This window comes from Aquarana catesbeiana, linkage group LG05 (assembly GCF_042186555.1).
Source record: "Aquarana catesbeiana isolate 2022-GZ linkage group LG05, ASM4218655v1, whole genome shotgun sequence".
NCBI lineage: Eukaryota > Metazoa > Chordata > Amphibia > Anura > Ranidae > Aquarana > Aquarana catesbeiana.
In genome coordinates this window covers 585,470,223-585,485,391 of record NC_133328.1, presented here as the reverse complement: position 1 = coordinate 585,485,391, position 15,169 = coordinate 585,470,223, and the positions used below count along the sequence as shown (strand labels likewise).

The window sequence follows — 15,169 nt, the reverse complement described above, 5'->3', positions numbered from 1 at the left end:
ACCACGACACTACCTGCCTGGAGTTTGCATGTTCTCCCTGTGCATGCGTGGGTTTCCTCCGGCTACTCCGGTTTCCTCCCAGAAATGCTGGTAGGTTAATTGGCTTCTGTCTAAAATTGGCCCTAGTATATGAATGTGAGTTAGGGGACCTTAGATTGTAAGCTCCTTGAGGGCAGGGACTGATGTGAATGTACAATGTATATGTAAAGCACTGCGTAAATTGACGGCGCTATAAAAGTACCTTAAATAATAATAATAACCATACTGTGATGTCAGGATGTTCAGGTTGCCATGCAAATCAGTTTAAACTTTTCATAGTATCATACTCTAGGGCATAACAAAACATAAGGATCTCTGCATCATTAAGTGAGATATCATTTAATATTTTGTATAAACACATTTATCTAATGCTGTAAACAAGCTCGGCTCTGGTTGCTCAGCTTAGAATCCTTTATGACACATTTATGTTGTGATTAGAGAAACAGATGAGTTAAAGCAGAAGAGTCACTGGTGGCTTGTATGATGCATACTCTGTATGTGTGCGTGTCATTGTTCTCACACACTTCCAGTATGTAACTCCACACAAAAAATAAAACATAAAGACACACAAGCTCTGTATTCAATAATACACACTAATTTGTATTTATGAATGCAATCCATGGGGTTGATTTGCTAAACCTGGAGAGTGCAGAATCTAGTGCATTTGTGCATGGTAGCCAATCAGCTTCCAACTTGAGCTTGTTTAATTAACCACTTCTGCTCTGGAAGATTTACCCCCCTTCACAACCAGGCCATTTTTGCGATACGGCACTGCGTTATATTAACTGACAATTGCACGATTGTGCAACACTGTATCCAAATAAAATGTATGTCCTTTTTTTCCCACAAATAGAACTTTCTTTTGGTGGTATTTGATCATCTGCGGTTTTTATTTTTTGCGCTTTAAACAAAAAAAGACTGAAAATTTAGAAAAAAAAAAACAATATTTTTTACTTTTTGCTATGAAACATATCCAATAAAATAAAAAAATGTAAAAAATCAAATGTCTTCATAAATTTAGGCCAATATGTAGTCTGCTACATATTTTTGGTAAAAAAAAAAAAAAAATCCCAATCGGTGTATATTGATTGTATATTGATTGGTTTGATTGGTTTGCGCAAAAGTTATAGCGTCTACAAACTATGGGATATATTTATGGAATTTTTATTAAAAAAAATGTTTTACTAATAATGGAGGCGATCAGCGACTTATACTGGGACTGCGATATTGCGGTGGACAAATTGGACACTAACTGACACTTTTGACAGTTTTTTGCGGACCAGTGATGCTAATACAGTATAGAAAACTAGAAAAAGATGAAGTCCTGTTGGACGTAACGCGTACGGGGGGAGGAGCTATCTTGCGGACGTCACCCGCTGCCATCTCTGGCATTCTGCTTTTTTTTATACTAGCTTTACGATTGCTATATGTAGCGCTATTTTATGCCATTGCTTCAAGAGTTTTATTTTGTGGATTATCTTAATAAATGAACTTCACGGAGAGCACTTCGATTGTGTTTATTTAATCTACATACTCGTCCTGGATGATCTGGTTCCATTGCTGTGCTGGTGAATCATCTCTATCCCTCTGTGGATACAAGTGTATTTGACCTTCTGTTAGCTCAGAGGTCCACCATATCTGGTAAGAATATTGACTTGCTGGTGGAGGGCCTATCACTCAGAACATTCAGTGGATTGGAATTTTTCTTCCCACGAGGTGTCTTCATCTTCCACTCTGGTATTTATTAGTCCCATTATATTTGTTTATGGACTTACCTTGTTTTATTGCGCTGCACTAATTTTATTTTCCTATATTCATTGGAGGTGTTGTGATCAACCTATAGTGTACATCTTGCATTTTCTTATACCCAATAATTGTTTGCGCTGTTTTTTTATTTGATACTAATCCAGTGATCAGTGCTAAAAATATGCACTGTCACTGTACTAATGACACTGGCTGGGAAGGGGTTAACATCAGGGGCAATCAAAGGGTTAACTGGTGTTTTACTGTAGTGGGGAGGTGCTTGTACTAGGGGAAGGCATAGATCTGTGTCCCTGCTTTGCAGGAACACAGGGTCAATGCCTTCTTACTGACAGAACGGCGATCTCCCTTGTTTATATAGGCAGATCGCTCTTCTGTTTGTGTCCTGAACGATCAGCGGGCAAACATCGGGTCTGCGGGACCCGCTGATCTGCTCCTGCTGTGCGAAATCACAGCGGAGGGCGAGCCTCCGGGGGCGAGCTCTCGAAACCCAGAAATGCAGGATCACATATATATACGTGATCCTGCACAGTGTGGCAAGTGGTTAAGCTTTAGCAAAAGAACCTGAAAGCTGATTTCGATGCAGAGCTGCACCAGATTTTCCACTCTCCAGTTTTAGTACATCATCCCCAGTAGCTGAATCAGGCCTGGTATCAGAATCTTGCAGTCCCAAGACCTCAAAGGAGTGGGGAGAAACAGGGAGCCAATCACGTGCTGATAGGAGGAGAGAGCAGCGTGCCAGTGAGATGAGCTAATCATTCTGCTGCTTCTCCTTTCATAACCCAGTCATAGATTGGGAGTGGGACAAGACCTGTAAGTGTTACTGAATTGCATCAGAAAATAAACAGAACTCATTTCCTGCCAGAAAGGGCTGTGTAAATTTCAGGACTAGATGGACAAATGTCTAGAAGGTTAAAAAAAGCTCCCTTATATGTGTTTTATCTGTGTATTTAGCTATTTGCCTGGAGTTAGGCTTCAAAGGATAAGCTCACCTTTAAAAAAATATTATATGCACATATTTTAAAAAGATAGTAAAAAAAAGTGCAATTATTTTTTTTCTAGTTGCCTACAGAGCATTGCACTCATGATCAGCAAATCACGGGTGCAATGGCAGGCTACTGCAAAGACTGCCTACAGCTTTCTGCCCATACTTCTGTAGAGGCTTTATGTTTGAAAGCTGTATGAGATGTCAACTATGAGAGCGCTCATCAGTGCCCTCACAGTTCATTGAGAAATATGAGCCGTATGCTGCAGTGGCAGACAGGACTTGTAGTTCATTCATTCACAGAACTCTGTGAATGAACGAGGCAGCTATATGGTTTTTAAATTGTGACAGCGGGTGCATGGAGAAGATTCCCCGCCTGATGCCATGGGGGGGGGGGGGGGGGGCTAAATTCTGGTGTAACATATACATGTTACTAAAGATGAACTTATCCTTTAAAGATACCCTACAAGTCTCTAAACGAATCAGTTTCCTTCAATAGAAGAATTAGTATGACTGCATTTCCTCTACCTTTGCTACCTTACCTCAGTGCATCAGTCTCTCTGTCAGTTGACACTTTCAGAAGTGTCAGTTGCCTGTGTCATCTGCTGAGTTTTTCCAACCCCTACATCACTGCTAAGTCCTGTACTGACATAAGGGTTTAGGGTTGCCGCCTCATCCCTTTAAAACCGAACACATATTAATTACACAGGTTCTGTGGCTAATTAAGGTGGTAATTAAACTCACTTGGTGCCTTATCTGCATTCAATTAGCCTCAGAACCTGTGTATTTCATATGTGTTCGGGTTTAAAGGGATGAAGTGGCAACTCTATAAGGGTTAGGGGAAGGAACCAAAGCAGGAACACAACCCTGAAGGACACAGTTATCCAACATTCCTTGGAGTGTCCAATCCTGAAAAAATTTACGGAGGGACTGTAAGAAACATGGGCCAGCACAGAGGTGGGTATACTATCTTTAAAATAGAAAGTGAGCCAAAACTAATTTTCTTTTCTTTTTTTTTTTTTGTCAATCGGATGCTGAAAAGGAAAATGACGGGAAAGTTGTCCACCAGGGACTTAGACAAAAATAAAAATGTTTTTCATTAGAAAGTGAAAGTGGAAGAACCTCAGTCAAGTTCTCACAGTTGTCTGAGCCACCACTGGGACGACTCTGCCAACGTCCTGTCCCAATGGCAGAGGACACAGAAGAAGGAAGAGAGTGGAGAACACCTCAACAGAGACACAGAAAACTAAAAATGTAACAGAGGTTACAACCCTTGTCCAAACTATCCAAAGCTGAAACATTTTGGATGGAGATACACTTTAAAGCAAGAGCTAAATGCACTAATGATGTGTCACAAGTCGGAAAAAACTACCTTTATTGCAGAAATATTCCACATCTTCACAGGTCATATTCTCCGGCTCAAACTCCGAAGTAAAACTTTCTTCTAGAGGAAAATCTTCTTTAGAGGCAATGTCATTCTCCTCAGACAAACAGTCTTCCTCTTCATCCTCTATAGCATCCTCCAGTGGACCTAAAAACACAGTTTATACAGTTCAGAGCCACAAAGTGCAAGATTAGCAATGTCACCATTTTAACGGACAACAAATCTCAAATAAAATATAACAAACTCCAAATACAATACATGTATACAGGGCTTTTTTTCTCAAACAATAGGTGCTGGAACTCAATCACGACCCCCCAAAACCACTCCCCCCACACACACCCTCCAAATCACATCAAATAGTGGGTGTGGTCATATTTCACAAACAGTAGAAGGGTCTTAAAGGGGCATTAAATATCAGGATTGCATTACATACAGAGTGCAGAGTTCATGGGGGTGCAGAGCTGTCACTTGTAAACACAGAAACCAGACTTCTGTGTTTACAAGTGATTGTGGTGAGCAGGCACCAAAGGGTCTGAGCCAGAGGTGGTGGAACTGAGTTCCACCAAGTTCCCCCTGAAAAAAAGCCCTGCATGTATATATCAGTAGCATTTATCATAATGTAAGACAAACTTTAGAAATATAATTAGATAGGGAAGCAGACAGATAGCATGCATTGTAGGTATTTCTCCTTTAATCTAATAGAAATCAATATTAAAACCCAATTGAAGTTTTGTACCTTTTTTCCCTTTATAGTTCTGTGTCACCACCACAGCATCTCAGCAGTATCCAGAATGTCATCTGGTTAGGACCTACCGCAGGCACCATGCCTCTCCGTGTCCTGCTTTACCAACTCCAGGGGGGTACTGAACAAGAGGAGTAAGGGAAGCCCTCTCATCAGCTGAGCCTCCATTATGTATGTCACATTTTTGTGACTAATTTTTGCTTGGAAATGTTTTAAAATACTTTTTTGTCTCTGTGAAAAAGCTGCTTCCTTCTGTCACACTGCAGTGCTCTGTGTTGGTAGAGCTGAGTAACAGCCACACCCCTCATCACAACTGTTCTCACAAAGACTTAATTATTAAGGAAAAAAGGAGCTATGAAAAACCAAATGCTGATTACTAAGGCACTGGGTCCAACTCTGGTGTCTATTGGACTGCACAGTTGTAGGCTTCATACACACGGCCATACAGCAGATAGTGTGTGTTCGGAGCATACACCCCTTAGTGTATGGGTGCCTTATACAACCCCCAGCGCATAAGGACATGCAAGCATCTTCTTATTCATCTCAATGGGTGGATATAGACAGCGGCAGTGGGTTTTAGGAGAGTGATTACACAGGCTCTAAGGTCTTGTGTATAATGCAGACTCCCTGCACAGCTGCTGTAATGGGAATTAAGGTATGACTATGAAAATGGAGCTTGTTAGTACTATGCCAATCTCACTGCTTACCACTTAAGTAATAAAGAAAACCTGTGCTGAGACTTGTAATAGGAGCACTAGGAGCACTATGTTTCTCTCAGCAAAGGTTTATTTTAATTTTTACATCATTTGTACGATAATTCAGGCCACCTGGAGGCTTATGATGATCATTGTCCTGTCATTCCAATCTGTCCTTGCACATTGGGGTTGATTTACTAAAGGCAAACACAAGTATGAGGCGCACAACCAATCTCATAAGACTACACACCTATGATGTATATAAGGAGGTTTATCAATCTCCAATTATAAGTCCATAGAAACCAACATGGGGTTAGTAAATAGAAGTCCATACAAAAAGGGCAGATAATAGGGTCCTTCAGCATTTTTAGTGGCTTGTTATCACACAAGGTGATTTTGGCTAATTAAAAGGTACAAAAAGTACCGATGTATAGATGGGTGGGGGCAATACATGACACTGGTTGGAAAATTAGGATTACAAATTATTCAAAGATAAAAGATTGCTGGGAGGGGAACTTTAATACAGATTAAAGACCAGAAAGCACCCTAATAAAACATGTAAACATTGTAAAATATTCAGGTTCACTGGCCTGCCTTTATTCTTCTCAATTATCTGCAATCAGCCAGGTGCCAGGGCCCTGGAGTCTTTCTCCACTACAATCCACAAATCAAATAACTGGACCACACATCGAAGACATTGATTTCCAGCCAAGGGTTATTGCAATGGCAGCGCACCAATCCATGTGGCTTGGATGGAGTTGAAAATTTTTGGTGTGCAGCCAATTATTTGGATGGCACCTAAAATGGACCTTTTAATTCGTTACAAGTACAGTAAGTCCCCAAGTTATGAACCTCTGACTTGTGAATGACTCCTACTTATGAACGGGAGGTGGCGTGATGTTCTGTGCATGCGCGGCCACTTTTCGACGCCGGGCACTTCGGAAAACATCGGAAAACATCTGATAACATCGGAAAACGACATCTGCGCATGCGCGGCTACTTGACAGAACATCGGAAAACGACGTCTCTGCCGTTCTTACGCATGCGCTTCCGACTTACGAACATATCCGACTTAAGAGCAAACCGGCAGTCCCTAACCTGTTCGTAACTCGGGGACTGCCTGTACACATAAATAAGTTCCCGACATGTCACAACATACAACAAACAGTTTTAACTTAAATAAAAATCCACCTTTAGAATTAAAAAGCCATCCTGAGGCTGAAATGATGTTATCAGTCTGCTGCAGGCAGGAGGAAGCATTTCCTTGGTCTCCTATTCCGCACTGATCAGACTGCAACATTGTAACGTTGTATCGCAGTCTCAGAAAGTAAAGGGATGATGGATGATGACTGAATAAATATAACGCCAACCTTCTGGACAGAAAAGCAATAAGGGCATTGTCGGAGGGAATACTGTGACCTCTGTGAGGGATAATAAATAATTGTAAGTTTTATACATTCACCTTACTTAACCTCCCTGGCGGTATTCCTGAGTGTGGCTCGGGGTGAATTTTCACTACCAAATGCAGTAACCCCGAGCCACACTCGGGGTCGCATCGCAGGATCCAGGTAAAGTTACTTACCTTGTCCCCAGGATCCTGCAATGTCTCCCCGCTGTGTGAGAGCCATGTCTCCGCCGGATCTGTCACAGAGGACGGAGAACGGCGCCAAATTGAAAAAGTGAAAAACACACAATACATACAGTACACTGAAATCTTACAGATTACATTACTGTATCAAATCATTTAACGTCCCTTTTGTCCCTTGTGCTTTGTCCAGTGTCCTGCATGCAGTTTTATATTATATATGCTGTTCTTTCTGCCTGGAAACTTGAGATTGTCCATAGCAACCAAAAAGTGTCCCTTTACATCAAAAACTGTTTTAGACCAGCTAGAAAACAACGATAATAAATTAGAATCACTTACAGAATTGAGCGATAGTGATTTGTGGGGAAATTCGTCATAAAACACTGAAAGTAATGACAGCGACAATTCTGCAACTGAGCAAATTTCAGTGTTTTTGATTTGATTACATTATTGAATAATTTTTATTATTATTATATTAGTATTTGTTATAATTATTTATAGTTATTTATTATTTTATAATTTATGATTTTGTGTTTCAAACTTTATAATACCCAGGATGTCTACTAGACTCTTGTTTGGACAGATTTAAGTGAGTTATTCCTAAGAATTACAGGCCTACAATATAGAACGCCAAATTTCCATGCAAAACAATTGTACCGCTTTGAGCATTAAAAATCTGAAATCATCATACCGCCAGGGAGGTTAAGATTCATGCATCTACCATGAAAAAAAACATACACCGTACTGTAATTTTGTTTGTAAACAAAAATTGATGATCAATTGAGGTGGAGAGCGATATCAGAAACTGAAATGAGAGCCACAGTTCTAAACTTTCACTGCAGCAAAAACAATTGGGTGCCAGTCTTGGAGCCCGTATACTAGCAAAAAAAACTGGATGCACACCCATAACGCCACAAGGCTCAAGCAAGTGCTTTTGACTTTTTTATGCTGCACTGCAGCACTTCCCCTTTCTTGCCTTAGAAAGATGTTGCGCTGGATATCCTGAACAGCCCTGCCCGGCCATTGGGACCCGGCTGAGACCTTAGGCACATCTGCGCTTGTGTGGGTTTTCCATGCGCATGCATGAAGATGCACATAGTTATGGAGGTCTTGAATAGCTAGTTGCTGCACATGCACAGGAAAACTTGGCACATGACCTGCCAGGTCCTAAAGGCTGTGCAGAGCCCTTCAGAACATTTGCGAATGTGCTGGACTATCAACTATGGCAGTGCTGGTGAGGGGGTGCTGGGCCAGCATTATGGGGACTGAAGTTTCTCTTTAACCATAGAGATGGGATATCACTATCTTATATGACAATGTCTTTAACCATAGAGATGGGATAGCACTATCTTTTATGACAATGTCTTTAACCATAGAGATGGGATATCACTATCTTATATGACAATGTCTTTAACCATAGAGATGGGATATCACTATCTTATATGACAATGTACAATGCGGCCTGCATTTTATGCCCCATCTATGGTGCGGTGTAGAGCCTGTGATAGGATGGAGGTCTCTCTACCTAATGTAACAGAGAGGTCATGCGGGTGGGATTTCCTCTCTTTTCTTTTCATTTCCCCATCTAGAGGAATAGTGTGCCACTTACTTTCACATTTTAAAACACATTCTTGGGATTTATAACTATAGGGGGCTTTTTTTTTTATAAAATAGTAGTAAGGCCACACTACTGGCATTATAAACAGGGCACTTAGATTAGATATAGAAAGGAAGAAGGTGCTCTGACTATAGATGCATAGAAGAATACTGGGTGACTGGGTGACACCAAGTTGGTACATTGAAAAGGTAATCAATTAAACTTCCCATTTCACAAGGAGAAGATGTTGCAGCGAATGTAATCACAACAAGGAGAGGGGAACACTATGTGGATTTAACTCGTGGTGTCATCAATGTAGTCCTTTTGCACTAGCTACTTCACTACCGTCATTTGTTCATGTATTATTAGTGCTTTAATGTAAGCTGAACTTGTTCATTTCATTTTTTTTTTTTTTTACTTTAAATGTGAACACCAACATTTCAACTACCTGCAAATGGAAACCATAATGATTAATCACCAACCGGTCTTTTTTAGCAGTATGAGTTTATTAATCAACACAAAATAATGCACCATAGTATGCAGTAACCAATGACAGCCAATCAAAATACAGTTTTCAAGACACTACCCATCGTAATCTGTTCTCTAGAGATTTTTAATGTACATCACAGATATCTGTACTTTTATTAAATATATTAACTACTTAGAAAAAAAATTAAAAATCTATTTTCAATTGTAAGCATTATATTTCTCTGTCTACCTCTGTCTAGTTTCCTCTGAAGACAGCGACTGATTGAAGGTAAGCTTAATTAAGCTTTGTTTTATGTCTGCTATCAACCAACAGGGCATATGCCCCAGGGATACTAATTTGAGGGAGTATTTTAAAGCAATAATTAAAAAAACTGAAAAATCTATTAACTGACAAATCATATGCATAAACCAGGTCTGTTGAAGTACCCTAGTTACTGAACCATGGATCGTTTTTTAAATATATATATTAAGCAGTTTGGGTGGGAAATATTCCAGCATTACAGGGTATCTGGTATAAGGCTGGGTTCACACTTATGCGAACTGGATGCGGATTTCCTCGCACCCAATTCCTCGCATCCAGTTCGTATGATATGAGAGAGTGACCGGCTCTCAATGGAGCCGATTCACACACCTCCGGGGCGGCCGCGATCCGCATTTGGAAAGGGTCCTGTGCGTCTTTTGCTCCTAATTAGGTGCAAGTTCAGGCAGAAATTCGGACCTGATTTGCCCCTAAATCGGTGAACAAGGACGCACCGGAACCCCTGCTGTGAGACGCGGCCGCAGCATGTGTGAACTTGGCCTTAGGCAACACATGAGAAGGGGTACTTAGAATACACACTGGGAGAGATTTATTAAAATGGTGCACATAGAATCTGGTGCAGCTGTGCATAGCAACCAATCAGCTTCTAACTTCAGCTTGTTTATTTAAGCTTTGAAATACAACATAGAAGCTGATTGGTTACTATGCACAATTGCTCCAAATTCTGTGTGCACCAGTTTTAGTAATTACCCTCCTTGTGTCATAATACAGTTGCACAGAGTACCATATAAAGAGTAACAAAGTAGCAAATAGAGAGTTAAGAAACACAGCTTTAAATTACCTGATTGTGAATGACTGGAAATTGCTAGATAATATCAGATTGATATTAAGGTAGATGTAAACTTTTTTTTTAAATAAATCTAAATCTAAATGATGATTAGTTTGCTAAATCACTTGCACTTCACACATTTGTATCACAAACAAATCTTTTAATTCAAAAAAATATGGTTCTCCTTTTTTTTTAATCTCTCTTGCATCCCAATGCTGCTGAGCTCCTCTGGGTCTTCCAGCTACTTCCTGTCTACATGCACTTGCTCCAGGGTGGGCCGCACATCATTGCGCTCAACCAGCTTCCTGACAGACCATGCCAGAAGGTGTGTCAGCAAGGACACTTGTAGTTACCATTACAAGTGACAGGGTAACAACCAGGTGCACAATTAGGAAATAGTTGTCACTCTATATCAGGAAGTGCCTGAACCCGGACTTTCATGGCAAAACCACAAGGTATTATTTAGATAAAAAATAGTAGACTTAAAAATTCAGACAACTTTTGAAATCACAATAAAATATTAAAGGGGTTGTAAAGGTCGTGTTTTTTCACCTTAATGCATCCTATGCATTAAGGTGAAAAAACACCTGGCAGTCACCGGCCCCCTGCCCCCCCCCCCGTTTTACTTACCTGAGCCCCTTCATCTTCTTCAGCGGGGATGCGCCGTCCTTCTCTCCACGGAGTCCCGGCTTTGATTGGATAGATTGAAAGCAGCGCAGCCATTGGCTCCCACTGCTGTCAATCAAATCCAATGGGGGCCGCGTCATACATTCGGCTTCTATGGACGCCGAATGAAGGACTCGGGAGAGCGCCCGCAAGCGCGCTTCTCCTAGGGGGTTACCTAATGCGGGGAGGAGGCACGAGATCCGCCGAGGGCCCCCAGAAGAGGATATTCGGGGCCACTCTGTGCAAGACGAGCTGCACAGTGGAGGTAAGTATGACATGTTTGTTATTTAAAAAAAAAACAAGCTTTAGTATCACTTTAAAGCTCACATTAGATTTTATTAATTGTAATTGAGTTTAGATTTAATTTAATTTTCATAAAACTAACAAAAAAAATTGTTGTCCATAGACGTGCTTTGAGATTCTTCAGAAAACATGCAGGATTGTAGTTTTTTGTTGTATTGGATCCACATATTTCAAATTGCAGGCTTTTTTTTTTTTTAATTACCAGAAACAAGGTGAAATTACACTTTACGTCTTATCTGCTAAAACTAGCCTGCCACACAGTATCCTGAAGCTCTACCTGAAAACCTTCTTAGAGATATTTAACGAAGAAAACTCTAAGACAGTTCTTCACAAGCAAGGCTCTTGTACATCCCACAGAGCACTTTAATGAAGGTTTGTTAGTTCTGTGACCATTGCAAGACCACATAAGCCTTATGTAATTGAGCTTAACAGCAAGAATAAAAGTGCTATTTCTCTAGCTTCTAAAAATCTATTTTAACCGAGTTAAGTTCCTCCTGCAGCCACTCAGTCACTTTAACAGGAGTTGCATCAGGGGATCTTGTAGGATGGAAATATTTTTTTTATTAATTTTTCTCTTATCACCAGGAGAATGTTGCTTTTTTTCATTTACATTCCTAGCCTCCAGGTAGCAGAGTAGAGAATCATAGACTAGAAAATTTTGATTAATTTCTTTCCATGTGTTATGTTATTTCTTATATATAATTGATTTCTTTTGCTCGTAGCTGTACATCTATTTTATATCTGCACCTACTGCCTTCCTTCAATCAAGAAAGTTGAAGAAAATTACCTGAATTTTGTTAAGTTTATTAAAAAAAAAAAAAAAAAAAAAAAAAAAGCGGCGCCTCTGTGAATATTTAAATTGTTAAGTTTATTAAAAAGAGCTCTGTGAATATTTAAATTGCGTTTTGAAATGCTAACGAAAGGAAGATATTACAGAATTTTAATAGTAGGTTCAATTTGACCCACCGACTTCGGCAGAAAGGGTCAAAAATTATTCAAATTGTTTCTTTACACTCAAAGACGGAAACCTTTGATATTTTTTTTAAATGGATTAATATTCTCCTCTGTTGGGTCTTTTGACACGGTGCTGTATGACAGTATTAATTCTACTGGTGTATAAATTTTTCAAAGACCTTGCTGCTTTCATTTTCACGTACACTCTTAACTTTTTTTTTATCTTTGTTATTGTGAGAGAAGAAGCTTTTATTAAGACTTTTTGGCCTTCTTTTGAGTTGGCCAAAATGCCTGTGACATTTTATAGAAAGTGCTACCTTCTTTTAAAATCTTTTACGACAACGATCCTTTTTTTTTTTTCTTGGCGAATAAACAGGATACGAGAGTGAACCATGAGTTTTAATGTAACCGTAGGAAGAAATCTTCGACTTAATGTCTACTAAAAACTATTCTTTTACACGGCCAAACCAAAGAAGAGTTAATTGGATGTTTATGTTTTAAGAATACTTTTTTAGAATTTTCTCCCCCTCCTGCTCAATAAAACCCCAACAGTTTTTCTATTTCATGAATGCTAAATACCTATTTGTTATAGTCTTATAGCTGTAATCTCCTTCTTCAACTTTCCCTGACCAAGGCAAGGATGATGTACACATCCTCCTCCTGCAGCCTCCTGGGATATCATGTCATGCCTTCCAGGGGGCTATAGGTCCACAAACAGAGAATTTACATGATATTTTGGTTATGAGAGATAGAAGATAATTTGTGCTTCATCTGGAGGCCAGGTACAAGAATCCAGCCAGCTTCCTTTGACAAAACACAAGAAAGGTGGTGTGGAACAAGACTTGGCACTATGAGATTCACAGCTGAGAAGAAGACAACACTGGATTCAAAGGCCATATAAGCATGTTTAATCTTCACAATACAGGTGGACCTTTAGGATAGCATTTCGTGGAACACAAGGACTGTTTTAAAGTGATTCTAAACATTTAATAATAAAAAATAATAATAAACATGTTATACTTACCTGCTCCATGCAATAGTTTTGCAGAGAGCAGCCCCAATCCTCCTCTTTTGGGGTCCCTCGCCGGAACTCTTGGCTCCTCCCCCCTTCCGAGTCCCCCCCCTCCAGCAAGCTGCTTGGTAAGTGGGATACTCATGTGGGCTTGCTCCCGAGCCCCACTGCCTGCGTTCAATCATTATTTGACATAGACAGCGGGGCTTTGCCCCACCCTCTGCTCCCCATCATAGGATTTGATTAAAAGCAGCAGGAACCAATGGCTCCCCTTGCTATCCCACTGCCCTATGAGGTGGGAGAGATCAGAGAGAGCTGTGCTTTCGTGCACAGTTCTGGATCTAGATCCAGCTCAATTATAAAGGGGGGGGGGGAGGCTGGTGGGGAACATCCTGGATGCAGAAGTTTTTTTTTAACCTTTATACAGAGAATGTTATAAGGTAAAAGAAACCTTAATGTGTTACTAAATCCAGGACCCTGCCTTCACTATATCTGGCCTCCCACACTACACAGAACATGGAAATGCAATAGTTTTACTAAATATAAACTGCTAAATACCTTTTCTCATCCGCAGTATATAGCAGTCTTGTGAATTATATCAATGTCTTGTTAAAGCTTGTAGGAGGGGTTTTCATTCTGCTCTGACTGTCCTATGAGGCTGCAGGAGCCCTGACCCTCTGTCTGGACAGTGCTGATCACATACACTCTCCTAAGAAAAAAAAAAACTCTATAGCAATACACAGCAAACTATTTTTACAAATATAACAGCAATCGGTAGTGTAGGGGTGACAGGAGAGGTAATTTACTATGTTCCTTGTAGGGAAACATTTTTTGAAAGTGTCATTTTAGTCACATAATAACTAAAAAAGCAAAACAGCTGTAGCTGTCAACACACACCTTCCGCTTCACCAGTGTGACTTGGAGTCAATCCAAAAGGCTTTGCAAATAGAGATTGTCTCAGGTTTTCATAGCTATAAGCACACTCCATTCTCCCCATAATACAATGCTTAGACCTGCAAAATGTTTTCTTAGGCACAGGGTATGTATTGTGGGATAGGGGTAAGGGGTGTACATAATCTGCAATATGAGGCAGCTATGATATTTAAAGTGGAACTTCGCTCTCCCAATCAACATTGATTATTTTTAATCCTAATGCTGCTAGTATTAGTAAATAGATAGGAAAAAAATATTATATTTACTTGTTTTAAACATCTTTTTTTTAATTTATTCAGTTACTTTCTGGTTTCCCGCCTAGGCAAATTATGTCATACATCCCAGGAGTCTTCAGGAGGAGGAGGAGAGGAGGAGTTTTTTTTTTTTAGCTAAGCACACTCTCCAACATGCATGCTTGAGCTAAGGGCAGATGGATTCCAAGAAGTAAATGCTATATGAATAATTTCCCTTCCTCAAGGTGGGCAGGACCAAAAATACTAGGGGGGGTTTTTCAAAGTGATGTCTCAACAAAATAAAGCATGGAGACATGGATAGATTGGGGAGTTTGATTTGAATATTAAAAATAAATTAGATAGTGTTTTTGGTTTGTGGTGCTCAGACACAGTGAAGATCCAATTTAAGGGAACTCCAGGCAGTGCTGGAGGAACAAAAACTAAAACAAAAGGTATGTGCTGACAGCTTTTGCTATCAGCTACCCCTAAGTTTACTAGTTTTGCTGTTCTCATTTTCCCATTTAATTTTACTTGGTGACCCTGCCACACTTCTGGTCCTAGGGTGATAACACTCACTCCTCATCTGTAGGAGTTATTGTCTTTAGAAAAAAAGTGTATTCATACTATGGAACCACGTCCTCCCATTATCTCCATAACATAGGGAAAAAGTTGTGATTTACTAACAGACATATCAGCCTGGATG

At 40.0% G+C, this 15,169-nt stretch overlaps 1 protein-coding gene across 3 annotated transcripts in view; it reads right to left on the bottom strand.

Moving 5' to 3' along the window:
• The window catches only part of ZFPM2 (zinc finger protein, FOG family member 2), a 575,810-nt gene that overhangs the window by 462,835 nt on the left and 97,806 nt on the right, over nt 1-15,169 (bottom strand). For 2 of the 3 annotated variants that reach the window (XM_073632142.1, XM_073632140.1), the window contains exon 2: nt 4,158-4,316. In XM_073632142.1, coding sequence (XP_073488243.1) covers nt 4,158-4,316 — 159 coding nt within the window. Of the gene's footprint in view, nt 1-4,157; nt 4,317-15,169 lie in introns of those variants that run through there. The other variant, XM_073632141.1, reaches the window with a different exon arrangement.